At 36.4% G+C, this 27,116-nt stretch overlaps 1 protein-coding gene across 3 annotated transcripts in view; it reads left to right on the forward strand.

Annotated features, from left to right (window-relative positions):
- Window positions 1-27,116, forward strand: part of LOC100261145 (methylmalonate-semialdehyde dehydrogenase [acylating], mitochondrial) — a 58,085-nt gene that overhangs the window by 27,529 nt on the left and 3,440 nt on the right. For all 3 annotated transcript variants that reach the window (XM_019219073.2, XM_059735996.1, XM_019219071.2), the window contains 6 exons: window positions 2,760-2,839; window positions 3,073-3,138; window positions 7,480-7,530; window positions 7,658-7,809; window positions 11,305-11,395; window positions 11,621-11,701. In XM_019219073.2, the coding sequence (XP_019074618.1) occupies window positions 2,760-2,839; window positions 3,073-3,138; window positions 7,480-7,530; window positions 7,658-7,809; window positions 11,305-11,395; window positions 11,621-11,701 (521 nt within the window). The remainder of the gene's footprint in view (window positions 1-2,759; window positions 2,840-3,072; window positions 3,139-7,479; window positions 7,531-7,657; window positions 7,810-11,304; window positions 11,396-11,620; window positions 11,702-27,116) is intronic.

Genomic DNA, 27,116 nt, shown 5'->3' on the forward strand with positions numbered 1-27,116 from the left:
GAATCTTTGTCCTAAGTTTCTGGTTGTGTATATTATGCTCATATATATTCTCACCAAAGGGATAAGCTTGATCCTTGTGCTCTTAAATGTGTATTTCTTGGTTACTCTAATTCCCAAAAGGGCTGTAAATGCTTTCATCCTCCTATAGGTAAATGCTATGTCTTCATGGATGTTCAATTCTACGAAGGAAAGTCTTATTTTTCTGGGAATGTTTCTCTGGTTCCTTTTTAGGGGAAGATTAGTAAGGAAGAGGAAAAGTTATGGTTAGAAGAGAAGAGGTTATGGATTTCAAGTTAAGGGGAGGATACAATTGATTTGGGTAAGGTTGAGTCTTTAGATACTCCTAACCATATGGCGATTGAATTTGAATATGAGGAAAGAAGGGATGAAAGACTAGTCGGATTATGCCAACAAAGTTATACAAGGAAGAACAAAGATGCTATTGTCATCCCCACTCTAGGCTCTAATGCTCTTCTTAATGATACTACCATGCCATCGAATGACTCTTTTGAGACTAATCCTGAGGTACATGTTCCTTCACCTTTAACTTTTGAAACTGCTACCTTGAATCCACAAGTTAGTGATCAAGGTAGGAGGTATCCTTTTTATGATTATAAAGAACCTAATAGATTGGATTTCTCAAAATTATCCTCTAATGTTGTTTATCCCATTTCTAATTTTGTCTATCGTCTATCTAAGGCTCACCCTGCTTTTGCTCTTCAATTATCCTTTGTGTTTATTCCTAATCATTTTTAGGAAGGCCTTGAAGATCCTATGTGGAAGTATGAAGGCTCTCGAGAAGAACTCGACTTGGGAGATGGTCAAGCTCCCTCAGGAAAAGAAGACAATGAGATGAAGGACTTGGGTGCTCTAAAATACTTCTTGGGCATTGAGGTGTCTCGATCCAAGCAAGGACCATTCATCTCACAATGGAAGTATACATTAGATCTCTTGATTGAAACTGGTAACTATGCTTGTGAACCTGTAGATACTCCCATTGAGGTAAATCATGGCTTGTCCATCTATTTTGACCGGATTCCAACGAACAAAGAAAGATATCAGAGACTAGTGGAGAAATTAATCTATCCGACCCGCACTAGACCTCACTTGTCATATGCAGTTAGTGTTGCAAGTCACTTCATGCATAATTTGAGTGACCGACACATGAATGCAATAAATTGTATCCTGGTCTATTAGAAGTTCTATCTAGGAAAAGGTATTATGTTCTCTAGACAAGAACATCTAGATAGTGAGAGTTACATAGACTTTGACTTTGTTGGGTCCAAAGTGGATAAAAAGTCTACTTCAAGGTATATGTCATTTGTAGGGGAAATTTGGTGACTTGGAGGAGTAAGAAACAAAATGTGGTCTCTCTGTCCAGTGCAAAAACTGAATACCATGCATTCCATCATTCAACTATGAAACTTACTTGGCTGAGAATTATCTTAAGTGAGCTTGGGTTTGGTCCTACGAAACCTATGGTGCTTTTTTGTGATAACATGATAACTATTAAGATTGCAAATAATTTGGTACAATGCGATCGAACTAAGCATATTGAACTTGACAAGAGCTACATCAAGGATAGCTTAGACTTTGGCATGATAAAGGTTCCCTACATCAAGAGTGCAGATCAATCGGCGGATATGATGACTCATGTTGTTACTAGTGGTCCATTTTGTGTCATTATCCAAGTTGGGCATGTGCAATATCTCTGCACCAACTTGAGGGAACATATATTTTGGACAACTGTGATTTACAACTATGTATACAACTATAATTATAGAGCTATAATTATTGATTGTAAAGTTGTAATTATTTTGTATACTTGTCGATTATTCTATATAGTTGACTATCCTAAAATAACCTTATGTACTTTATATAAATACCCTTGAGATATATGAAAATAATTATTCAACAATTTATCAAGTAAGGGGGCTTTATCGTGACTTTCTCAGTTAGTGGAAGAGGTGGTGAGGGATTGGAGGTGGCCCATCTGTAATTTTTTTATGACACTTTTATCCTCTATGATGTCAGTAAAGAGCATGTGGAGCATTTGAATTGAGGCAAATGTTCTAGGCTTTATTTGGTTTTGGCCGAGGAGACTTCTTTGGGTCTAGAGACCTTCAAGTTGAAGGGGACTCGACACTTCTTTGATCTTGGTTGTTTGAAGGGGAGAAAAAGGACATGGAAGCAGATGGATGGATTTGTAAGATTGTTGTCTTTCTGATAAATTTGAGTAGTTCCTTCCCTTGGAGACCTTGGTCATCCAACCAGGCAACAGATTAGATGGCCAAATGAGGATGGCCTTCCTCACTGATTTTGTTTGCCTTCTATTTTTTGTTCTTTTTCTGTGCCTGATAATGTTTGGTCTGTGGTTTATAGTCATCTCCATGCCATGTTTAGTATGAAGAATAGCCATCCTTCATTATACTCCTCTTTTTATTATCTTTATAAATTGATGTTTCCTATATTCTTAAAAAATGATGTCAGAGAAATGCATTCAAATGAAAATTTTACCTCAACCTGCTCAAGAGAGCTTTATCTGGACCATTCAAGATGTATGTGCAATACTCTTGCAGTCTTCCCTTGTTCAATCTATCTAGTTACTGGTTGTTGGTCATGCATTTCCTTCTGCTGAAGCTATGCATTTGATTATTATTTTTTTTATTTCCACACTTGGTTGTTTATTGGTCTTATATGCATAATACAATTATTTCTCATGCTTAAAAATATGTGTGTGTCATTTTGTGTTCTTTCAGGGGCTACTATTATACTTGCAGAGTTAGCAATGGAGGCTGGCTTGCCTAATGGTGTCTTAAACATTGTTCATGGCACTGTTGTAAGCTCTGACTTCCGAAATTTCTAATCCAATCTTTATTTAATTGATTCACTTCCTTGACAATGAGAAAATGTATTTGATATTAATATCTGATATTCTTTTGGATCTGCACTACACGTTTTATTTGGTCTTTGACATATGGCTCTTGAAGTACTATATCCAAATACATGAATTTGCTAAATTTTTTTGTTTTGATATTTCTGACAGTTCTTTTCCTTTTGGATGTGGACCAGGACATTATTAATGCCATTTGTGATGATGATGATATTAAAGCTATATCATTTGTTGGTTCAAACACAGTAAGTTACTCCTCAGTATTGCATTTTCTAAATTACTTCGTATATAATGCTTGTATTTATAGATATGATCACTACTTGTTGCTCTAATGATTTTCAAAAAGTCTTGTATCCCCAAGAGCAAGGATCTTGAATTGTAGTACCCAGTTAGCTTTGGGTATCATGTGTTTGTGGATATGATTACCTCTTGTTGCTAAGTGATAATTTTCAAAAGGTGTCATATCCCCAAGTGGAAGGATCTCAAATTGTAGTACCCAGTTAGTATTAGGTATCAGACTCACAAGGATTTTGTGCCAAAAACAGTAGCATACCAAATGCATGTAGTTAAAGAGAGGGTAATGTTCAGTAAGGTAGAAGCTGTATCAAGCAATTGGTGGTAGTGATGGTCAGAATGATTTTCTGCAATTAAACAATAGAAGAAACATAGTTGGGGCTAAGATCCACTGATTCACCCTTTCTGGAGTAGAGTTTTGCTCCTTAGTCATCCAACCTTTGTCAGGTCAGAGACTGTGGCAGATAATCAATAAAGCTCTAATTCATTAATTCGCAGTCAGTGTTCAGGAATTGGTCAAGTGCTACCTTTCCAGATCTTGATTGCTATCAGATTCAAAAGATATGTTACTGGTGTAATCAAACACTGTCACTCACACAATCCGGAGAATCAATAGTATCAGAATCTCTTAGAACCGTTAACTTAGGTTTTGATCCCTAACAATATAAACTCTCACAGTGAATCACAAAGCCAATTCCAAAAACTTATTAGAATCTATAATAGTGCAGAAACTATACTAGGGAGAAGCAAACTCAGCTTCACCGTCTTCACCTGAGCCCTAGCTAAAAGAAATTGTTATGCATAATTGCAGAGAAATGGAAAAACACTTTGCAAAATAAGAACTTAGTTATTTGTTAAGAAGAAGAATACTGCTTAGGTCTTAAGCTACACACTATAAAACTCTAGAAAGAACTTTTTAATGGGCAAAAGAAACAATCCTCCCTTTCCAATTGTATCTCTCATATATATATACACACTGATGAGTTTGTAATCTAAAACCATTCCCTTTGTGCAACTTAGCTGTAGATCCCATGCTTAACCAACTCATGTGAACATCAAGGCTCAAAGTAGAGAATAGGTAGATGGTCTCCAGTCTGCTCAAACAGACATGCAACCCTTTAAGCATGGTTGCTGCAAAGAATGTTTTCTCTTAATCCACTCATTGGGTCATACTTAATTTGTTTGAACAAACTCAGCCTATTTGTTGACATACATGCTTAGTCCACCCAAAGTGCATCTTGTTTCTGCTCAAAGAGACTAAGCCTTATTCTTGGTTATCCTCATGCTTCTTCCTTCATTCCTTAGTTCTGCTCAAATGGCCTGCTTGGCCTTCTTGTTTATGTTCATTCCTCAACACTTAACCATTTGTTCCAAACATGATTTTACTTAAGTGCAACTTATTTAATGGCTCAAAAGCTCTAGCATGATCATCAGTGACCAGCTTAGGGTCCTAAATAACAAACATAGCTAAGGGCTAGTTCTAAGTGTCCATCAACTTGTTGTAGTTAAAGCCTAGTAAATAAAAAGTTAGGATTCTTATGAATTACAAATTTGCAAGTTAGTAATGATAAACAAACTTGGTGTATGCATCAATAAAATTTTGTATCCTTTAGGGGTTTACAAGATGATTTATTAGAAGTGAGAAAATATCTAATGACCATTTGTTTCTATGGAAGAATGAAATTATGAAAGTCATGATTTTATAATTAAGGAAGAGAATTAGGCAATCCCGTAATCAAAGGGATCTAATGTAATTAAATTAGGAAAGCTTTTAATTTTGGTGCTAGGAATTTTTGTATATGTGTTGAGTCTTTGTATAGGGTAAAAAAATCAAGGGAAAGAATTTTATACCTTTCATTCCTTCCATCTCTTCTTCTACATGGTATTAGAGCTTTAGCCTCATAAATCTAGGAAGAGAAGAATTTTTTTTTCAACCTTCATAGCCGAGTTGAAGACCAGAGTCAACCTTCATCATCAACCTTAAGATTTCCTCTTGTCTGAGTTAAGCCATCGCAGGAAACCTAGATCACGAATGCAATGCCAAAGCTCACATTGTCATGCCACTAATGCAAGACATCTCTATCTTCGCCTTGCACTGCCATCGCACTACACAAAGATCATGTCATGCCACTACTGCAAATCACATCGTTGAGAGATCATGCGAACTTCATCTCCACCTTGCACCAGTATCGCGTTGCAACTCTTGTCTCAACCTTGCTGGCACCCTTGGATCTTCCTTGTTGTCGGCCTTCCCTTTACCTCAGACTTCCACCCTCGCATCATCGCAAACTCTTCGCGAAACAGAAATTGTGCCATCGTTGTTGTTGCAAGTGAAGATTTTTCCTTCTACAGGTGTTCCTTGCACTGTAGATATTGTTAGAAATCAAGAGTGTCGGACCTCTTACGTATTGCTTGGCTTAATTGTAGTTTTACTTGTTCAGGATTAGCATTGCTACAGTAATGAGTTTTTACTTTCTTCTTCGAAATGATGTAGAGTTTATACATCTTCCTTTTTTTTTCCTGTTAGGTGAGTTTATACATCTTCTGCACAAGCTTTTTATTAATGAATTTCATTCTTACTTAACTAAAAAGGTGAACACAACCTTTTCTCTTTTACCATAACCGTTTATATGAAATGATTACAACTCCAAAATTTTGTGACATATAAGGCAAAATGCATCTTAAAATAGTTGGACAAAAAAGCATTTACACTAATGTCACTCCCTTAAGCATCAATATTGATCATGTCTAGCTAGAAATATCACTATGATAATGATGATTGCCAATTATAAGGAAATAGTGGTCTTAGAATCCTAGAATGTTGGCATCCTATCCATTAGGTTATGTCTTGTAGATGCCCAAACCAAAACAACTTGGTGCCAAAGAGTAGAACTTTCGCTTGGGAACCTCCAAAGCCACTTCCTTAAAAGGGCTTGATTCCTTAAACCTAAAACCCTTTCCATCTTTGGTTTGCATACTAGGTCCTAGCTGATGAGTTGGTGTCTCTTACACTCCCCCACCCCTAACCAAAGAAAATACCTTTGTAATTTCTCAATCTTAGATGTGATTGAAGATGGAATCTTGTAAAGAGAAGATAAATCAACATGAACCTAAAAATGAAACCTATGTTTTCAGTTGCTCTAACCTGTATGCGTACTATTTAACCATGAGGCCTAGATTATCATCACTAAATTTATTGGAGGGATTAATTTTTTTGGCTGTCCAACACCATTGAACATGATTAAACTCATTCTAACAGTATTACATATATTTTTTTCGTAAGAAACTAGAGCTTTTTATTGAATAAGAAAAACCCATTATTAGGATGGAAGATTATCCTTAAAGAAAGCCATGGGGGAAATAAAAGAAGAAAAATAAATTAAAAAAATGGATGCTAGTGTACGACCAAGCACCCCCCAAAACCTAATAGAAGCCACAAAACCAAGGAACTCTGGATGGGAAGTGAATTCCTAAGAAATAAATTCAGTGGAACAGCCCCTAGCTTAGCCAAGTTATCCACTACCTGCTTGACAACTTAGGATTCCAATTGAGAGGGCACCTCTGATCTCTAGAAAGGTCAATGATCCTCAATCCAAGGATAATATCTCTAGGATTCCAATTGAAGTTCATTTGTCTTTCTTTCTCCTTCTTCTATTTTTTTTTTTTTTTTGGCGTTGTCATAAACCAAATATTTATAGCATCACAAATCAAAATTACTAGAAGGATGGGGTACCCTTCAAGGGTAAGCAGTTCGCTACAAAGAAAAGAAGAACCGTGAAGGAAGTAAGATGCAGAATATATAGATCAAAGAACCTCTCAAGGAGGCATGAAACTCCCCTAAATTTATATTAGAACTCTCTTCTATGGGAACCTTTGAGATATATCAGGGGTTTTTTTCTTTTCAGCTTAATTGAAATGATACAAGTATTCAGCTTAACAACTCCTCTTTTTGTGTGGAATTCTTGCTAGATGGGCTCCATAATCAGATCTCCATATTAACCTACATTAAGGGGTCTGTCAATATAATTCTTTTGCCCAACTCAGTATAGTTTAATCTAAACATTTCTAGCAGAGTTCTACTAGCCATGTTTCAATTTATTATAATTGAATGTTTGTTCATCATATAATGAAACTATACAACAAGCCTTTTTTTGTTGAACAATATTTTTTTTCACACTGTTGAGAGTAGTTTGTTATCATACTTGATTCCATGGAACATAGTTCAAATGTATTCTTAGCATCTGTTAGTTATGTTCTTATTTGGTCTTTTGTTATTGATACTATTTTTTAAGGATGGCATGTACATATATGCAAGGGCATCAGCTAAAGGGAAACGTGTGCAGGTAAGTGCACTTCATTAGCTTTGGTAACAAATTTAAAGTTTCGCATGTAAGAGAAATGGTTTCTTTTCTACTCATGTGATAGTTGAGATCAAATTAAATGGCTATCTGACTTATTACTGGTTTTCAGTCTAATATAGGAGCCAAGAATCATGCAATTGTCATGCCTGATGCCAGCAAGGATGCTACCTTGAATGCACTAGTTTCTGCTGGTTTTGGTGCTGCAGGACAAAGATGCATGGTGCTCAGCACGGTAGTCTTTGTTGGAGGCTCAAAATCATGGTCGTATTTTCTGTCTCCCTTATTAACTTAAATAATATATTTTGCTTTTCTGATGTTTGAGTTCAATTTATTCCTCACTCTCTTAAGGTTTAAATTATAAGTCAACAATCAGCAGTTCTACTGCAACTAGTTTTCACCTTCAATATCTATCACATTAATATCTACAATTGGAAGAAGAAGCTTCTTTTGAATTCTCTATAAATATATGTGAGTGGCTATCAAGCTAGATTTTCCCCACTTATGGTCATGGTTTTGGTGGGGGTGGTGTTTGAATTCTTTCATCCTTGGTCTGATGTTATTGCATCCTAAGACTCGGTGATGGCTCCATTTGTTGCAAACACAGGTGCTTAGTGAACCAAGGGATGTAAAATTTATATATAACACATCGTACATGATATGTATAAGTGTATAACAATATAACTTCTATTTCTGGGCAGACAACTTCCTTTAGAAGCCCTGTAGATAATAAGTTCTCTCTGTATAAGATGCTGTGGGAAGTGCCCACATCAATGCAGTGATAAAGATGTGTTGAGGACATCTTTTTTTTTTTTTTTTTTTTAATTAGAAACAAGTGATATATATATATTAATGTTAAAGAAAACATGAAAAGGATGAGAACATCTTGTGCAGTTTCTTGTAACCATAGTGCATGTGCTTTGTGTATTTGATTTCATTTGCAAGTAAAAAAAAAAAGGTGGAATTTTGTTGATGTTTTGTTGAATGATAAAAGCATATAGGTTTTTTTTTTTCCTTTTAATTGTATCAGTAGGCAGACATATTTGCTCCTTATTAGTTGTTTCGAGAGGTTTATTTCACCTCGTCTCATTTTGTGGCGAAGGGTGTGGCCAGCTCAATCAAGATATATTAGTGCAGTAACATGTTGCTCTACATCAACTGTCCACCACGACAATGTGCTGTGAGCAACAAGGGATCAACTCAATCTGATTGCTCAATAGGTAATACAGTACAACAGAAGGATGAGAAAGCCTTCAAAAGAAGCTAAAAGAAAGAGGAAAGGTGAACTTTATGATTAAAGAAGGAACGCCAGGCACAGCTATCTAGAGGCTTAGTTTCAGGGGGTAAGATTCCCAACAAAACCATCAGGAGCAATATCTCCCATCTTGGCTGGCATATCAGCCTCTTGGTTACCTGATCTGGGATTCCATTTAGAAGACAACCCAATGCTGTTAGACTTGTTTGCAATCTTTCTCCTAGTGATAATATTGCAAGATTCATAATTTCCCTAGCTTGAGCTTGCCTGCCAATAAGGCCAGAATCTCTGCCAATATCCAAGCATTAGCCTTAGAGAAGACATGTATCACACTTTTCATGTGGTCTCTAATAAATCCTTCAACTTTCATCTGAACAAGGTTACTTAAAGATCAAACTTCGAAATTAAAATGAACTTTTTACACTTCCATGGTCAAAATAGACACTCTTTTCTTTTCCCTGTTGAACTTTTTACACTACTGCCCAGTCGCAAATCCCTAAACTCCTCAAGAGAAGTCATGAACCAGACTTTTTTCCTCACAACATTGATTTTATCATCATCTGACATAGAAAGTTTCACACTTGTTTCCAGCCAAATCAACTGTGTGAGAAGGGCACCACTATGCACTCTCCTACCAAGACCCTCAGAGACAACCATCAATCTTGGTGATATCCTCTAGGGAACCTACTGAACTCCGGCCATGAAAAGCCACCTTTTCCAAACAGCATAAGTGGTTGGTCTTTATAGGACAATAAGACAATAAGCCGTGCAACAGCAGATGGCCTGCTGTTTCCCAGCTAGGTACATAAGCACATATCTGAGATTAGGGATCTATAAGGCATCTACATAGAAGCAAGTCATTAGTATTGAATGTCTAAGCTGCATTCAGCCAAAATAATGTATGATTTTAGGGGGATGGTTTGTCATTCCAAGTCAAGTTAACTGGAATACTGGGAGATGTGCAACAAGGTTTGAAGCATCAGCCGAGTTCAGGGCTGAGTCGCATCCGCCTTGGCAAGTTTCATGACAAGTCCGATACCTAATACATGTTTTTGCACTAACTTGGTGAAAAATCAGTAAGACTCGTTTTGGTTCACCAAAACTACACCTAGTTAACTCAGATCCATGGCTTCAAACCCATGAAACAATATGATCTTTGCTGTCGTTGGATTGAACGGCGATGAGTGATAGTGCTAGGATTGGCTGAGGCATCATTGCAAAAGATTCTAATTGTGACCCTTTTCTTCAATCTTTGTTGCTTCCTTGCCGATTGCGTCGGTGCATTGGTTGAACAATAATATTGTCTTCATTGATGGTTGGCGATGAGTCTAATCATATGGGTGGGTGGGTTGGACGAAAATGCCTCTACATTTTCTTTGTTCTTGGTTTGGAATTTAAGAATTGGGAAAGTAGCAATTGGGATAGATTTAGGAAATTTTAACATATTCCTTTTATGAAATTAATTAAATGCATTAAGTGATGATGTATTCCTAATATTTTTTATAGTTGTATTCCTAATATATGGTAATTTATTTATAAAATTAATTATATAGGATATTCATAAGGAATTAAAAATAACAAATTGAAATATAATAATTGTTACAAGTATTAAAAATGCATATATAATAATTTTAAAATAGACTTGGATGTTAATCATTAATATAAATTAAAAAATTTTATTATATAAATATAAAAAATAAATATATAATGAAATAGCATAAAACATAATAATAGTATTTTAAAATAATTTTAGTATATTGATATACATTTATAGTTAAATATTTAACAGTTATTAATTATATTTAATGGTTTAAAATTATGAATTAATGTAACTAAATATTAAATGAAAGAAGTTTATTTTATTAATTCTTGAGTTCATTTAATTGTGTTTAATTTTTTTACCATTGTAATAATTTTTTAAAATATTTTTAAATTTTTAATTAGTATATTTTGCGTATCAGCCAATGTTGATCCAAGATGCATAGACCGATGTGCCTTAGGACCTCCCAAGTCAATGACTTATACTGTGACTTTGAACCATGATGTATAGTCTCTGAAATATGAAGGAACTCAAAAAATTTTTAGCACTAAACGTCAGCCATTCACAAACCAACTCCTAGCATGCCTAGAATCAATAGAAAAAAGATTTGCTTTGTGGTTTACTGCTTAGCCACCTTTCTCCAAAACCATCTCTTGGCTAGGGAGGGTTGATATTCTCATCCATATATGCTTACTGATGCAGCCCACTTAGCTGGACCAGAGCGGACTTCTTCCCCTGTTATCTGTAGCCTCTGCTGCTAGTAAATTGACTGCCTTTTAAGAATTGATGTTCCTCTTCATAAAAAATATCTTCCCTTGCTTTCTTATTTTCCATTTTTTTTAAAATTTTTTTTTCCTTTTCTCTTCTTCATCATAACTAAGTACTGTTGCTTCTTGGGAAGTGAAGTTTGGTCATGGAACTGAAATATATTAGTATAACAGGGGTCTGTTATGACCTTTTCCAGGGAAGATAAACTAGTGGAGTGTGCCAAGGCTCTTAAAGTAAATGCTGGAATAGAACCTGATGCAGACCTTGGTCCAGTGATTAGCAAACAGGTGCATACATGGTTCAAACTTTTACCTGTAGATGTGAACTACTTTCTTTGACAAGAAATGGTGAGATTTACTGAAATGGCTTTCCACAATTTTAATCATGAAAATTTTTATGACTTATCAATGGAAACATAGGCCAGTTTTTATTTTGGGTGTCTATTTATGATTTTGCATTCTACATCGGACTGCATTTTAAAACTTTTTAATTCATTCTTCATGTGCACCCAGGTGAAGGAACGAATATGCAGATTGATCCAAGCTGGAGTGGACAGTGGTGCCAGACTCGTGCTTGACGGAAGAAATATTGAGGCATGTCTTACCACTTATTTGTCTATGATTATTTTGCTTGATTTCTTTTGGTCCAATCAATCATTTTCTTATATTCCTTAACTAAGATTAAAGGCACATGATTTTTGTGCAATGTAGTGGACATAATATTGTATTTGTTTTCATATTTAAATCACTAAAAATTTAAAGTTAAAGCAAGAAATTTGACATAGCTATATAAATAGCAATTTTCCTATTTTTTAGTAGAGAAATTACATAAAAGAATTTACAATATAGACAACATAGGAAATTTAAACATATTAAGAAAGATTGAACAAATCTTTAGAACTTAGGTACAATTCTTCCAATACAAAATAATGTAAAAAAATTGCAAATAGAAAATTTTAACAAAAATAAAACAAAAATTGAACAAACATGGTCCATAAATTCCTTTTTTTCTTTTTATCAGAAACAAACATAAATATTAATTAAGAAAAGAAACATGAGAAGGATGAGAAATCCTCCCCATGATGTACAAACCAAATCAAAAGTATTAAGTAAATCTCCACTAACTAAGGATGGCTATACAAAAGGTGCAAAAGGCCTATACAAGTATAACAATTCCTGACCCTGCAAACCCAACCCTAGGATGTACATATCGAAAGTCAACTAAGCTAAATTACACTCAAAGGATAGGGTTTAAAAATGTCTATACAGTAAGCCTAAAAAGAAACATAGAAATAAAGCAAATTCCACATCATCTCTAGCGTCTTCCAAGTGTTTTAAAAAATCCTAGCATTCCTCTCTCTCCACACAATCCACAACAAAGAGAGACACGCAATCCTCCAAAGAGTCTTGCCTCTAATAGAATTCCCAAAACACTTGAAAGAAATCACCATCATATCGCAAATACTGTTTGGATGAACCCATGCCATCCCAACCTATGAAAATCTCTTATGCCACAATCCCAAAGTGATCGGACAATGCAAGAAAAGATGATCAATCGTCTTTCTATTCCTCCTATATAGGATGCACCAATCAATGCTAAGAGCTTTGAAAGGCCTTCTCAACTATAACATGTCATTGGTATTTACCTTCTTTTGTGCCACTAATAATGCAAAGGCCTTACCTTAGAAGAGACTTTTGATTTCCATAAAAAAAATTAGTTGGGTAGAAAGGAACAAAATTTGAGACATGGTGAGGCTGAAAAAATGATTTTATTGAGAAAATTCTCGAAAAGGACGGTACCCAAACTTTCATATCTAGAACTGAAGGAGTCAAAATGAACAAGGAAAGTAAGGACATTAGTTTTTTAAGATCCACAATCTCCACATCAGTTAGATTGTGTCTGAAGATGAGATCCCAAGACCAAAAAGTGCTATTGCCCAAAATAGCTGAAATATGAAGGTTTTTAATTGTGGTAACTATGAAAAGTCTTGAAAATTGTAAGCAAAGAGGTTGGTTCCCCCACCACAGATCTTCCCAAAAACGAATTTTGGTCTCATCACCCACCACAAAGAGTGTGAAGAAAAAACTTAGAGAATATGTGTGATGGTCTTCCAGGTGTAACAATGTGACCATCTGATTATTTTGTTGGTGTCCCATCCATTAGGATGTGTTCCATAGATACTCAAGATAACCTGATGCTAAAGAGCATAACTTTCCTTATGGTACCTCCAAAGCCACTTACCTTATAAAGCTTGGTTCCTCATAGAAATTTTCCCAAACCCTAACCCACCAAACTCCTTAGGCTTACAAACCATGTCCCACTTGACCAAATGATCTCTCTTACCCTCCCCAGAACTTGACCATAAAAAATCTCTTGGAATTTTCTCAATCCTCAAATCTATTGAAACTAGAATCTTGAAAAGAGATGGAAAATAGCTCGAGTTGTGCGACAATTAAGACTGAATTAGGGTGATTCTACCTCCTAAGGACAAGAAAGTTTTTTTCCATCCATCCAACCTCCTCGAAACTCTATCTAGCATTAGATATCAAAAGGAAATCAATTTTGGGTTCCTCCCTGAAAGAAGACCCAAATATGTTAAAGGCTAATCAAGGACTGCACAATCAAGTAGAGAAGCCAACCTGGCGGTTTAGTCTTGACTAATGTTAATTCCAGATAGAGTGCTCTTATTTAGATTAATCCTTAGCCTTGATAAACACCTAAACACCAACAAAATTAGCTTAAGAGATTTCAACTCTTCCAAGGATGCTTTAGTAAAAAAGATGGTGTCATCTACAAATTGTAAATGAGACACCCTGGTCTTATTTCTATTTACTAGTGTTGAAATTTGGCATTCAAAGTTAGGGTTTTAATTTAGGAAAGTATTTTAGGAATAAAAAAGGAGAGATCATTTAGGATATTTCCTTAGGATTCAGTTTCCTAATTTTAGGAGAAAATCAAGCTAGATTGATATTTTCTTATTCAGTTATTTTGTGTATATATATGTGTATGGTGTGTACCGAATAATCAATCAATAAAAAGGAATTCAGAAATTCTTCATGGTATCAGAGCCAGTTTTCTGAAACCCTAATCCCTTCTGGCCGCCTCTTATTCAGGCCATCATTCATTCCGGCCAAGTCTCTCTGGCCATCTCTCAATCCGACCATCTCTCTCTCTGGCCATCTCTCATTTCGGTCATCAGTCCTTGTTCTCAAAGCCAAGGGAGAAAACGCTTTTCTGTCGGTCGAATCGTAGTCAGAAAACATTCACCGCCGGCGACTTTTCCGGCGAACCTTTCCGGCGACGTCTTTTTCCCACACCGCAAGGAGCGCCTAGAGGAGATCTCCAATTTTTCCCAAAGCACCGGAGCCAGAAAACCACCCACGCGCCGGCCACGCGCGTTTTTCCGGCCGGCGACTGTATCTCACGCGCTGGCGCATGAGCCACTTTCCGGCGACGCGCTTCCTCCTCCAGTCTCGCCTGACGCCGACTAGCCACCTTTCATACCTGTTCTGCCATCCGAGCCCTGCACGTGCCTTTTTTGGGGTTCTTTTGCCTCCGCAGGCCCTCCGAACAGTTTTTCGGCGTCCTCCAGCTATTTTTTTCTCAACCCCAATCCCTGCACGTGCCTTGGGAAGTGTTCTTCTACCTTTCCGGTGGTGCCACGGTTGTTTTTCTTTTCCATTAGGTCGGTATCTCTGATTTTCTCTCTCTAACCATATTCGGCTGTCTTCCTCATCTCTATGACAAAATACGGAATGGCATCATCACAAGTATCCAGCGTCACGACACCAAAATCAGGGGGCAGTTCTGAAATTCCAAACCTTGGTGGCAGTGATTCGTCTCCTTTTCTCATCACAGGACACAAATTAAATGGCCATAACTATTTACAGTGGTCACAATCTGTGTTGCTGTTCATTTGCGGTAAAGGAAAGGATGAGTACCTCACTGGAGAAGCAGCCATGCCAGAAACTACAGAACCGGGTTTCAGGAAGTGGAAGATTGAAAACAGCATGATCATGTCATGACTTATCAATTCCATGAACAATGACATAGGTGAAATTTTTTTGCTGTTTAGGACTGCAAAGGACATCTGGGATGCAGCCAAAGAAACTTACTCAAGTTCTGAAAATACTTCAGAACTTTTTCAGGTTGAATCAGCCCTACATGACTTCCGCCAAGGAGAGCAGTTAGTTACTCAGTATTACAATACACTCACAAGGTATTGGCAGCAACTTGACTTATTCGAGACTCACTCATGGAAATGTTCGGATGATGCAGCAACATACAGGAAAATTGTGGAACAAAAGAGACTGTTCAAGTTTTTCCTAGGACTAAACAGGGAATTGGATGATGTTAGAGGTCGAATCATGGGCATTAAACCCCTGCCAAGTCTCAGGGAGGCTTTTTCAGAGGTTAGGCGTGAAGAAAGAAGAAAGAAAGTAATGATGGGATCCAAAGAGCAACCTGCCCCAACATTGGATGCCTTTGCCCTTGCTGCTCGGTCATTTAATAGTAGTGGTGGAGATCGTCAGAAACGGGATAGGCCTTGGTGTGATTATTGTAAGAAACCAGGCCATTATAAGGAGGCTTGCTGGAAGCTTCATGGCAAACCGGCTGATTGGAAACCAAAGCCACGGTCTGACAGAGATGGCAGAGCACACGTGGCTGCCAACTCTGAGAGCACATTTGTTCTCGAGTCGAGTCCATTCAACAAAGAGCAGATGGAGATGCTACAGAAACTATTAAGGCAAGTTGGCAGTGGCAGTACTACCGGGATAGCCTTCACTGCTAATCGAGGAGGAATGAAGCCGTGGATAGTGGACACAGGTGCTTCTAATCACATGACAGGAGATGCTGCCATTCTTCAAAATTACAAGCCAAGTAATGGTCATTCATCCGTCCATATTGTTGATGGTTCAAAGTCAAAAATTGCCGGGACAGGTTCCATAAAACTTAATAAAGACTTGTATCTTGACTCTGTCCTTCATGTTCCAAACTTGGATTGTAATCTTTTGTCCATTAGCAAATTGGCCCGTGATCTCCAATGTGTTACTAAATTTTATCCAAACTCGTGTGTTTTTCAAGACTTGAAATCGGGGAAGATGATTGGTAGTGCTGAACTGTGTTCCAGGCTCTACCTCCTCCCATGTGGCCAATTCTTAAACCAAGTCTCTCAAGCAAGTTGCGTACAGTCTCAGAGTATGTTAGAGTCTTTCAATTCTGTGTCAAATTCTAAGGTTAATAAAGATAGTGAGATTATAATGTTACACTATCGCCTTGGTCATCCTAGCTTTGTTTACCTTGCAAAATTGTTTCCCAAATTATTTATCAATAAAAATCTAGCATCTTATCATTGTGAAATTTGTCAGTTTGCAAAGCATACTCGAACAGTATATCCTCAAATCCGATACAAACCTTCGACTGTTTTCTCTTTAGTACATAGTGATGTGTGGGGTCCCTCACAGATAAAAAATATTTCTGGCACTCGATGGTTTGTGACATTCGTTGATGATCATACACGGGTAACATGGGTTTTCCTTATGAAAGAAAAGTCAGAGGTCGGGCACATTTTTCAAACCTTCAATCTTATGGTTCAAAATCAATTCAATTCCAAAATTCAAGTCCTCAAGTCAGATAATGCAAAGGAATATTTTACTAGTAGTCTCAGTACTTATCTTCAAAATCACGGCATTATCCACATAAGTTCTTGCGTTGACACCCCACAACAAAATGGGGTGGCTGAACGCAAGAATAGACATCTCTTGGAGGTTGCCCAATGCCTTATGTTTTCCTCTAATGTTCCAAACTATTTCTGGGGGGAAGCCATTCTCACAGCTACCTATTTGATTAACCGTATGCCATCCAGAGTGCTTACCTTTCAATCCCTACGTCAACTTCTCTTAAAAAAATTCCCTCACACCCGTGCAGCCTCTTTTGATTTACCACTCAAAGTATTTGGTTACACGGCATTCGTTCATGTGTATCCTCAAAATCGTAGCAAATTTGCTCCTCGAGCCAATAAGTGCATTTTCCTAGGGTATTCTCCAACCCAAAAAGGGTACAAATGCTATTCTCCAACCAACAAAAGATTTTACACCACCATGGACGTCTCTTTCTTTGAACATGTCTTCTTCTATCCCAAATCTCATGTTCAGGGGGAGAGCATGAATGAACATCAAGTTTGGGAGTCTCTTCTTAAGGCTGTACCTTTTTCTCACTCAGAGTCACAAAATCCTTTCCAATCCGCGCCCACTGAGTTGTCCACACCCATGCCGTCATCAGTCCAGCCAGCCCAGCCCACAAATGTTCCTTCTCCCGTGACCATCCAGTCTCCCATGCCTATTCAACCTATAGCCCCACAACTTGCTAATGAGAACTTACAAGTTTACATCAGGAGGAGGAAAAGACAGGAATTAGAGCACGGATCACAGTCAACATGTGGCCAATATATTGACTCCATTTCAAGTCTACCTGAAGAGAACATAGGTGAGGATAGGGCTGGAGAGGTGTTAATTCCCAGCATTGATGATTCTACTTTGCCGATTGCATTGAGGAAGGGTGTTAGGAGATGTACAGATCATCCAATTGGGAATTATGTTACGTATGAAGGGCTATCACCATCTTACAGAGCATTTGCTACTTCTCTTGATGATACTCAGGTTCCCAACACAATACAAGAGGCATTCAAAATTTCAGAATGGAAGAAGGCAGTACAAGATGAGATTGATGCACTTGAGAAGAATGGGACATGGACTATCACAGATTTGCCGGTTGGGAAGAGGCTCGTGGGGTGCAAGTGGATTTTCACCATAAAATACAAAGCAAATGGATCAGTCGAGAGATTCAAGGCTCGTTTGGTAGCTAGAGGGTTTACACAATCCTATGGGATAGACTATCAGGAGACTTTTGCTCCTGTTGCAAAACTGAACACTATCAGGATTCTTCTCTTATTGGGTGTCAATCAAGATTGGTGCTTGCAACAACTGGACATAAAAAATGCGTTTCTAAATGGTGACCTAGAAGAGGAAGTCTACATGGAAATACCACCTGGTTTCGAAGGAAGTATGGCAAAGAATCAGGTTTGCAAACTCCAAAAATCCTTGTACGGCCTTAAACAATCTCCCCGAGCTTGGTTTGATAGATTCACAAAGGCAGTCTTAAAGCTGGGCTACAAACAAGGTCAGGCTGATCATACTCTATTTGTCAAGAAGTCTCATGCCAGGAAAATGACCATATTGATAGTCTATGTCGATGATATTATTCTATCTGGGAATGATATGGAGGAATTACAGAATTTGAAGAAGTATTTGTTAGAAGAGTTTGAAGTTAAAGACCTTGGAAATTTGAAATATTTCCTTGGTATGGAAGTGGCTAGATCAAGGAAGGGAATTGTAGTCTCTCAAAGAAAATACATACTCGATCTTCTTAAGGAGACCGGTATGCTTGGATGCAAACCAATTGATACTCCTATGGATAGTCAGAAGAAACTTGGTATCGAGAAAGAGAGTACACCGGTAGACAGGGGGAGATATCAGCGACTCGTCGGGCGCTTGATTTATCTCTCACACACTCGGCCAGATATTGGCTTTGTAGTGAGTGCTGTAAGTCAATTCATGCACAGCCCCACTGAGGAACACATGGAAGCAATCTACAGGATTCTTAGATATTTAAAAATGACACCAGGGAAAGGTCTATTCTTCAGAAAGACAGAGAATCGTGACACTGAAGTATACTCAGATGCGGATTGGGCAGGAAACATCATTGACAGGTGGTCCACTTCTGGATACTGTTCTTTTGTCTGGGGAAATCTTGTTACCTGGAGGAGTAAGAAGCAATCAGTTGTAGCCAGAAGTAGTGCAGAAGCTGAGTACAGAGCACTAGCACAGGGAATCTGTGAAGGGATTTGGATAAAAAGGGTTCTTAGTGAACTAGGACAAACGAGTTCATCTCCGATTCTGATGATGTGTGATAATCAGGCAGCTATAAGCATAGCAAAGAACCCCGTGCATCATGACAGGACCAAGCACGTTGAGATTGACAGACAATTCATCACAGAGAAGGTGACTAGTGAGACGGTTAAATTGAACTACGTTCCTACCAAGCACCAAACCGCAGACATCCTCACCAAAGCTTTACCTAGGCCTAACTTCGAAGACTTAACTTGCAAGCTGGGATTATATGATATATATTCTCCAGCTTGAGGGGGAGTGTTGAAATTTGGCATTCAAAGTTAGGGTTTTAATTTAGGAAAGTATTTTAGGAATAAAAAAGGAGAGATCATTTAGGATATTTCCTTAGGATTCAGTTTCCTAATTTTAGGAGAGAATCAAGCTAGATTGATATTTTCTTATTCAGTCATTTTGTGTATATATATGTGTATGGTGTGTACCGAATAATCAATCAATAAAAAGGAATTCAGAAATTCTTCAACTAGAAACCCCTCGAATAGACCTCTCCTTCGCTCTCACAACTAATCTACTTAAAACATCAACCACAATGTTGAAAAGAAAAGGGGGAAGGAGATCTCCTTGTCTTAGGCCTTTGTATGCCTTAACCCACTCCTTAGCGTTTCCATTCACTCCTTGTCCATATATTCCTTTTTGCTTGTTAAAAATATTGTCAATGGACACATGTTTCATGCCTTAGAACATAATGGATCTTGCTCATCCAAGAGTAAGATATGATGAATCAGACGTTGAGGAAGGACTGAAATTGAATAAATGATTAGAAGGAAGCTACAAGAAACAAAATCTTCTCAAGGGAGATGTGATGGAAGGTAAATATTTTAAGGGGATTACAGAGTTGAAATCTTGGGATTGAAGAGAGCAGTTTTGAGAAGTGTTTAAAGTAAGGGAGAGGTGTTTGAGGAGGTTGAGTAGCCCTGCAAAGTAATATTCAGGGTTTAGATGATAATCGGAATGTAAAAATGAAAATGAAAATTAAAGTCCTTATCAACTTCATGGGTTACAGTTTTAGAGATGTGAGAAGGAAGAATCTTTTTGTAGACAGTATAGATAATATGCTCTGTATATCAACCATGATCTGCTGTGCTGATTTTGAGGATCGGATCAGTGGGATATGCCATAGCTTTAAGATGAAGGGAAGAAAGAAGGCAGTCAGACAATTAGTGAATGCTGGGGTGAACCATAAAAGTTTGGATTCTGTAAATGCAGAAATTTACAGTATTCATATTTTGAGATCCGCATAAAATTATTAAATTTTATACATCTTGAAGAAGGAAATTGTCCCTTATACTCAGAGGAGGAATCAGTTTCAGATTACTATACTTAGTTGCGCTTCTGCTGACATCAACTTACATATTTGAGAGATGTTACTTATGATTGTCCTGGTGATGCAGCCAAGCAAGAAAAAAGTTCTCAAAACAGATAAAATCTGTGAGTTTCTTGGGGGTAATTAATACAATCCCTTTGCCATCTTTAAATTTAGCATATGCCCTGGAACACAAAGAAGAAAAGTGTCCCAAGAAAATCTCAAACTCCATTGAGAAGTCAGCACTTACAACTGTGGGAAGTACTAGAGGATGTGGAAGAGACCATGAGACTTCTCTCAGAAGAGGGGTATAGGTAGAGGGGTTGCATCTAATGGTTGAGGTAGAGGTTGATCTACAAGCGAGAAGATATGTACCCATTGTGGGTGTACCAATCCTACCACAACATAGTGTTGGGATTTACACAGGAGGCCTTCTGCAAATACTATCTCTTTAGAAGATAATCCAGTTGTGCCAACTGAGGAGGTTAACCTAAGAAATGATATATCTCTTTCAAGGTCAGATTTTGATTCACTGGTTCAACTCATATATGAGAGAATATCTCAAATGGAGAAACCTTCATTTTATTCCACTGCTTTGGTCCAGACAAGTCTTCTTAATTCTCTTCTAGTATCTTTTGATGCTAACCCCTGGATTATTGATTCAGGAGCTACTGACCATATGACAGGTACATCTACAACGTTTCTTTTCTTACTCTCCATCAGTTCAACCCATTTCAGTAAAACTTGCTGATGGTGCTACAATTAGGATTGTTGGTATTGGTTCCATTAGTTTGTCTCAAATTTTGCCCTTGAAATGTCTTACGTGTTTCCCAGTTGACTCATGATGTAATAATGTCTATTAGTTCATTTACAAAATCATTAAATTGTTATGTAACCTTTTTTTCCTTCACATTTTGTCATTTTGGATCTATGGATGAGGAGGACAATTGGTGGTGGTAAGGAGCAGCATGGCCTAAATGCATTTTTTTTCCTCAAATACATCTAGAGTTAGTGTTACACACAATGTAACAAGTGACCAGGCACTGTCATGGCACTACAGGTTTGGTCATCCATCCACATGTGTCTTAGAGAGAGTAGTGCCTTCCAAGCTTGAGTGTAGTTTGTCATGAACCATGTTTGAGAGTATAATATCATGGATCTATTTACCCCTTGAATAAAATTAGTCGTCATACTAGGTTCTTTGAATTGATTCATTCAGATATTTGGGGACCATCCCTTGTCTACTCTTCAAAATTCAAATATTTTATTACTTTCATTGATTAATATTGAAAGATGACATGGATCTACTTACTCAAAAGAGTAAAAGTAATGTTATATTTATGTTTAGAAGTTTTCATGCTTGGATTACTAACAATTTTAACACATCTATAGGCACATTTCATAGTGATAATGCAAAAGAATATTTGTCACATGCTTTTACACAATATTTGCTTGATGAAGGGATTGAATCACAAACATCATGTCCTTGCACACTAAACAAAATGGTATTGCTGAAAAGAAAATTGTCACTTGAAGTGGCCCAATGTTTACTTTTTACAATGAATGTACCCACACATTATTGGTCTAATGCGCAACACGCTATCTAATTAATCAATGGCCTAGTCCCTTAGTTGATAGTAAATCATCTATTGAAACTTCTTCTGAATATTATCATGAGACAAAAATTCCACTTCGCGTGTTTGGTTGTGTTTGCTATGCATATGAGCATTCTGCTGCTAGTTCTAAGTCATCTTCTTACTCAATTTACATTTTTCTAGGATATTTTACAACCAATAAAGGATATAAACGTTTCAACTCTCTTATAAGGAAGAGGCTCTCCATGAATGTTCGTTTTCTTGAAAATACTTCTTTCTATCCTTTTGAAAAATGCACTAAAAGGGAACTCACTCAGGATCTTCCATCTATTTTTTCTTACCCACTTTGTCAACAAATACCACACCCATAATAAGCGTAACACCACTTACTCTTGTTGTGAGTCCTGCACCTACTTTACAAGTTTATTCATGAAGGAAGAATAGGCCATTATTTATTTAGATCCATCTCTTGTGTTTGAATCTACCACATACCTTGATCAATAGTCACATACTGATGAGGTACCTACCATTTCTTCCAAAACCTTTGTTGGACTTCCAATTGCTCTTCAAAAAGGTAAGCGCCCTTGAACAAGATGTCCTATTTCCTCCTTTGTTTCTTACCAATTCATTTTACCTCTTCACAAGACATTCATTACTTGACTTGATCAATCTTATGTCTCCTCCTCAAACAAAGAAGTTCTTACTTTACCTTACTAGAAACAAGCAATGAATCAGGAAATGGAAGTTCTCTAGAAAAATCATACTTGGGAGTTAACATCATTACCAGTTGGAAAACATCCAATTGATTGCAAGTGGGTATTTGCTTTTTAAAATATAATCTTGATGGAAGCATTGCATGATGTAAGGTGAGATTAGTTGCAAAAGGTTTTTTGCGTACCTATGGGGGAGGACTATTTTGATACATTTCTCCAATATCTAAAATAGGCTCTATTCGAGGCATTTTATCTTTGGATGCTTGTTATGGATGGAATTTACATCAGTTAGATATTAAAACACCTTATTGAATGGTGATCTACATGAAGAATATATATGCTATGAATGTCATCTTGAAAAATTCTTTATATGGCCTTAAAAAGTCTTCTCGTGCCTGGTTTGAGAAACTTAGATCCGCTCTTTTGCAATTTCAGTTTATGAGATCTAATGAAGACTATTCTTTATTTTACAAAAGGTGTGATATAGGCTTGACTCTTTTGTCGTGAATGTTGATGATATTGTTATCAAAAGAGATGATTCTCAAGGCATTCTTGTTCTTAAGAATTTCTTGAAGTGAACTTTTAAGGTAAAATGATCTTGACCACCTAAGATACTTCCTTAGATGTCGATTGAGTGATATTTCAATTGATATGTACACAAAGTTATCTACAGACAGTGGCAGTCTTTTGCGTGATCCTCATCTTTGTCAAAGTCTGGTTGGTAAACTTATTTTATCTCACCATTACTTGTTCTGATCTAGCCTATAAAGTTAGTCTTGTCAACCAATAAATGCATGTGCCACACATTGAACATTTCAAAGAAGTTAAATGAATTCTTCGTTATATTAATGAAACTCCTAGGAAAGGAATTTTGTTTTAAAACAAAAGTTACCTTAATATCGTTAGCTATTCATATGCAAATTGGGATGGTTCACCAGATGATAGAAGATCTACTGTAGAATTTTCTACATTTTTGGGAGGTAACTTGGTAACAAGGCATACTAAAAAACTTGTGGTTGCTCGTAGTAGTGGTGAAGCTGGATTTAGAGCCATGACTTAGACATGTAGTGAATTGATTTGGCTTCCAAAATTAGTGGCTGAGTTGGTTTCTCTGGTTTCATCTCCTTCCCATATGCATTGTGACAATCAAGTGGCCATTCACATTGCATCTAATCTTGTTCTCCATTAATGCACAAAACATAAAATGTATTAGCTCAAGAATTTTTTACTCCCTATGTTCGCTCTATAGGTCAGCTGGCTGATGTTTTTACAAAAGCCCTTTCTAGAAATACATTACAAAGTGCTTTATCCAAACTAGACTTGATTAATATCTACGCATTTGCTTGAAAGGGAGTGTTGAAGATATTGACTACTATTCTTATGGTTATCTTATTATATGTTTATCCTTTTTTATTTTTTTTATAGATGAATAGGAGCCAGTAAGTCTATATCCCAATAATAAGGGATTGGATTTTTTCTTTATGACCATGATTTGCAACAAGATGCTAGTAAGTCTATCTCCCAAAGTATGATTGTAAAGGGTAAACCTAAAATTTCTTAAATATTTGAGGTATTACTATGTAGAATTTAATGGGAAATTCCCTTTTCCCTTGCCCTGACCAATTATTTATATAAGAGAATGCACTTCAATTCACGGTTAAATTTGTAGTTTGTTGTTTAAGTTTCCTTGGCATTTTTTGTTGTTTTGTAAGAGGATCTTGACATGAAACTAAAATCTAGTTATTCTATACCAGGTTTTCAAAAGCATTTTTGAGGTGCACTTCTAAGCACACCTTAGGATGGGGCATAACAAAAAAGCATTGAGGTATTGTAATAAACATAGGGCTCCCAAAATCCATTTGCCTTTAGAGTCAAGGCACCCTAGTGACGTGCTTTGGGCATGCCTTTTTTGCCATGATTCTAAGGCATAAGCTTCTGCTGATCTTGGTTGCCGAGGAAGAAAACCAACCTTTCAACATCAAAATCCCATAGAGTAAAAATAGAGAAGATATTGAGTGAAAAAACTCTAATCCTAACTCTCTATGGAACCCCTTATCTCACATACGTAGGTGCCGCAATCACCACCTCCTCAAGCCCCCTAAAGATCAATGGCTTCTCACTCTTGTGGTAGCTTCTTGTGAATTATATTAGAGAGTTGGACAGATAAAAAGAATAGATATGTAATAAATTTTCTTGTTAATAGTCTTGTTGACACATGGTTATTTAAATCAATTGATATATTTAATACAATAAAAAATAAAGAATTAATGTTCAAATATCTTGATAACGTGGTTGAATGGAAAAACAAAAGGTTCATGCTAATGCACTTTCACAAGCCAGGCAAGGGGCAAAGGTTATATATGGGCACACTTGGGTTCTTAGATTGATTAGGATATTTACAAAAAATGATGAACTCATTTGCTATTGCATTTCTTACTTTCTAAAGTCTTTATAAGCAAAAATAACCTCTCATAACAATGTTTTCCTCTAAAAAATGGTGTTAAAGTTTTTGAGGAAAAAAGGTAGGTGGTGTCAAAGCTCGAAGTATTGTGTTGTTTAATCCAAATTTTTTAGTCTCATGTTGCTCTTTATATAAAGACCAATATTTTATTGGTTAGGCTTTGAAAGAGATTGATTCATATGAGAAGCCAGTCATGGGTTATATTTATGAGTTGATGGACTTAGCCAAGGGGAAGATTGCATTTACTTGTGGAGGTATTGAGAGAAACTATGGGTTGATATGGATAAAACTAGATGTAAGATGGACTCCACAACTTCATGGGCCATTATATGCATTAGGTTATTGTCTTAACCTTAAGTGCGCTACGAAGATAAATTCTCTTATGAGGTGTGGAACAGATTATTTGAATGCATACATAGGATGTTGGGTTATAATAAACATTTAACAATTGATATTTACTTAGACTAACATGACCAAGCAAGAGTAGAATTTGGAAGCTGTGTTGTAATTAATTCTCAAAAATTAAAAAATACAATGAGTTGGTGGATACATTTTGAGGGTTCAACATTGGAGTTGCAAAAGTTTTCTATTTGAGTTCTTAGCCTCACTTGTAGTGCTTCAGGATGTGAGAAATGGGAGCATTTTTAAATCGGTAATACTTCTAATTTTAAGTACTTATATTTCTATTTTAATACGATGACGTAGATTTAACATTTGAATATTTAAATATTCAATAGTTAACATATAAATTTGTTTCTTTTATCATATGTAGATTCATACAAAAAAAGAGAAATAGACTTGAACATAAGAGGTCAAATGCTCTAGTATATATGAGGTACAACACTAGATTGAGAAAGTTAGGTATGCAAAGAAAACAAAATGTTGATGCAATATTGGTGGAGATTAATTTTGAACATGAATAAATTGCCAAGAAAGAAGATCCCTTCCTCCTACTTTATACTTGGCTTGAAGATGAGGAACTATTTAATTTTGATGGTATTGGAAATGTGCTATCAAAAGGTGAAAAAATTCAAGCACTATTGATCAACAGTTTCTTCACATTCCTACAAAAGAAAGCATGATGAATTTGAAAGTAAGTATTAAAATGTTAAAGTTATAAATATGACTAGATCTACCCATGAACAATTAAAATTTTACAGTTCATTTGTACTTTATGCTAGGTAATAAAGGCAAAGAGGAGGTGAATATGGCACCAATTAATGAAAATGAGGAATTAGATGAATTGGGAGGATTTGATAGTAGAAGCTTTCCTACAATAGATACATTGGATGGGGATGATGATGACATTTGAGAGAGGGATTTAAGTTATATATTTTAGTCATATGTGTTTGACTTATATTTGTTATTTTTTGATTTATTATAATTTTTTGTGATAGTGTGGAACTATTATTATGTTTTTTATGACTTAAATTGACTTGTTATGAGGTTTTTAATTTATATTTTTCATATATTTTAAATTATTTTTAAATATTTGTTAATTGGAAAAATAAGGTCTCAAAATGTTTACACTTCAACGCTTCGAGGCCTACACCTCACTTAATGGGCATAAAAATGCATTGCCATTTGCTTTCGCCTTTTAAAACTTTGTTCTATACAATGGCAATGTGCATGTGACTTTGCATTTTATTCCTTTCTCTCAGGTATTCGTTATTTCCTTTATAAGTGAGTTAAAAGTCTATGTGTGATGAATTACTCTTATAGAAAAAAAAAAAAAAAAAAAGTCTAGAAGGTCATTGCACATATGTTCTAAGGTTTTTTACTCGCTTGTTTTGTGTTGAGTGATGGGACCAAATTTTGTTTTTGGTAATATCTGTGGTAGGGGGATTGACCTTTTTGCTTTCAATTTCCAAGACTGTTCATAGTCACCATAACTAAAAACCTTCTTATTTTAGCTATTCTAGGTAATAACGCTTCTTTGTCTTGGGATCTCACATTTTTTCGCAATCTA

Source organism: Vitis vinifera, chromosome 3, assembly GCF_030704535.1.
Source record: "Vitis vinifera cultivar Pinot Noir 40024 chromosome 3, ASM3070453v1".
In the NCBI taxonomy this organism is placed as follows: Eukaryota; Viridiplantae; Streptophyta; class Magnoliopsida; order Vitales; family Vitaceae; genus Vitis; species Vitis vinifera.